Raw genomic sequence first — 2,175 nt, 5'->3', positions numbered from 1 at the left:
TCACCTTATCTCATCATCAGACGAGATCGTCTCAGCTACCCTAGTCAAAAGCATAACGAGGCCCCTTCCATTATAGGGATACGCTCACGGTTTTTCAAAATTGAATTTATTTATTGGCCTGTTGTCACTAAATGCGTTCTCAAATGGGTTGGGTGCTAGATCTCGAAAAATGGTTGGCACTATATCCACAAGATCCACAGTACACTTGGCCACAATAAGTACCTGATTATAGTTTTTTGTTATAATGCTTCTCTGACGCGCGAAAATTCAAAATGTAAATTTTGGACAGCGTCAGTCGTAAACGGGTAAAGCATAGAGAAAGCACTTTTTGACTCTATTTCAATGGACAATTGTTCCTAAAGGTTGTGTGGAGTGCCTTGAATAACAGCTTTGTCTAATTTTGATTTCCGGAAAAGTAATAATGGTATTAAGGCGATTGCGTGATTTTAGAAATTAGAATGCCAGTATCACTACTTGAAATCAGGACTGAAAAAATAACTCAGTCCAATAACCTGTCGCACAGGTTGTATTTAAAATTTCAGTATCGTAATATTGTATAGTAACCTTTGCGGTTTAGAAAAAGCAGCAGTATAAGTTTGTGTCGCCGACTTCAGAGTTCTGAAGCTGGCACTTGCACTAATTGATTCTGTAAGTGATATTAAGTAGTCGCATAATTTACAGTCATTAATTGCATACACGTTTTGAGTGGTACTTACGCCAACAACGTATAATCAATTCGTAATCTGTATGCCAAAAATAAAAGGCACAGTAAACTACATTGTATGTTCGTGACATTTATATTAAGTAATAATGACGCACTATTTATCTCCCGAATATGGCTCAAAATAATTGCAATATCGAGCGTTTTTTTATTTACAAGAAATCACTACTCAATACAAATCACTAAGATTAAAATATTTTGATACGTATACAAATTGAGTCAATTTTGACGTAGTTCAAACATCGTTTATAAACTTATATTTTTAATCATACACTTATTAATTTGCTTGAATAATGAAAGATCAATTAGCTTTTCATCAATAAATTAAGTTTTCAGCACATACATTTGTACGTCTACGCAAATGATGAGATTAGCATATTGTCTAATGTATCGTGCCGTTATCGCAATAACGCGCATAATCGACCCACTTGTACCTTATCCATGTTTCAAATCCATACGTTCCGAATAGATATTGACGCAATATCGGCTGGTTATCTGCGTCAGTACTGGATATGTCAACTTCAACTTTAAATTCATGGCTTCATATAAAAGGAAATCTTTTTTGTTACAAACTTACATTATTTAACTCGATATCATCCCAATCATTAACAAATTTTCGACAAATATACATACATATACTTATAATTTTGAAACCAGTCGACATGGCGGTTAACAATTTACCAGTAGTTAACATTCTTTTGGTTCTTGCAGCTTTTGTAGCTCTCGTTTCTGGTATGTACCCTTAAATGTTTTTTTTCTATTTTCAAGACTGATAATCTACTAAAATAATTCTTGCAGGCGCCGTGCAAAACGATAAAGATCAAAATGAATTCAAAGTGATTGCACAACTTGGGGCGAAAGTATTTTATACGCACGTTTCAGATATAGTGAGAATTTAGCGTATAATTATATTGTCAAGCAATTACGAGTTTTTGTTCAAAGACGATTAATTTAATTTAAGAATGGCACATGGATCCGCAACAATAATTTCTGCTTCAGGAATAATCTGTTTACCCCAACAATTTCCTCGGAATTTGAATTAACCGCGCTCAATAATTATTTTCAACCGCTGTTTGGAAGTAAGTTTTCACCTTTGTCTTTTACTTCTGGGAAAGATAAACATTTTTTTTTGTAAAGCATTTCCATTTTGGAGTGGTGCCGTCAACTTCAATCGACTTGGAAGCTCATACTGGCTCCGGAACTATGGAACCGTCCAACCCGGGAATTGGCTAACGATTGGCGAACAATTCGATTCTGGGGCAAGTTGTGCCTACATCACTAACAAAACAATGGGTTTTGCGCCATGTGCGGAAACTTCATTCTTGTATCTGTGTCAAAATTATTGAATTAAAATAAAAAATTAAGTTCATGAATTTTATCAATGAAGAAATAAGTTGCAATGTTACACTTAGAGCAAATAAATAATACGTACATCTTAGAAGCTTTAAAATTAA

The 2,175-nt window shown here is 34.3% G+C and overlaps 1 protein-coding gene across 1 annotated transcript; it reads left to right on the top strand.

The window, feature by feature from the left end:
- Positions 1 to 1,289: 1,289 nt before the first annotated feature.
- Positions 1,290 to 2,175, top strand: LOC110859150. Its single transcript, XM_022108020.2, has 4 exons — positions 1,290 to 1,453; positions 1,520 to 1,608; positions 1,683 to 1,800; positions 1,859 to 2,175. Exons 1-4 carry the CDS (start codon positions 1,384 to 1,386, stop codon positions 2,065 to 2,067), a joined length of 486 nt encoding a protein of 161 aa, XP_021963712.1. The 5' UTR covers positions 1,290 to 1,383; the 3' UTR covers positions 2,068 to 2,175.

This window comes from Folsomia candida, unplaced genomic scaffold (genome assembly GCF_002217175.1).
Source record: "Folsomia candida strain VU population unplaced genomic scaffold, ASM221717v1 Fcan01_Sc024, whole genome shotgun sequence".
Taxonomy (NCBI): Eukaryota; Metazoa; Arthropoda; class Collembola; order Entomobryomorpha; family Isotomidae; genus Folsomia; species Folsomia candida.
Note: the sequence above shows the minus strand (reverse complement) of the source record. Positions and strands in the feature narration are given on the sequence as shown.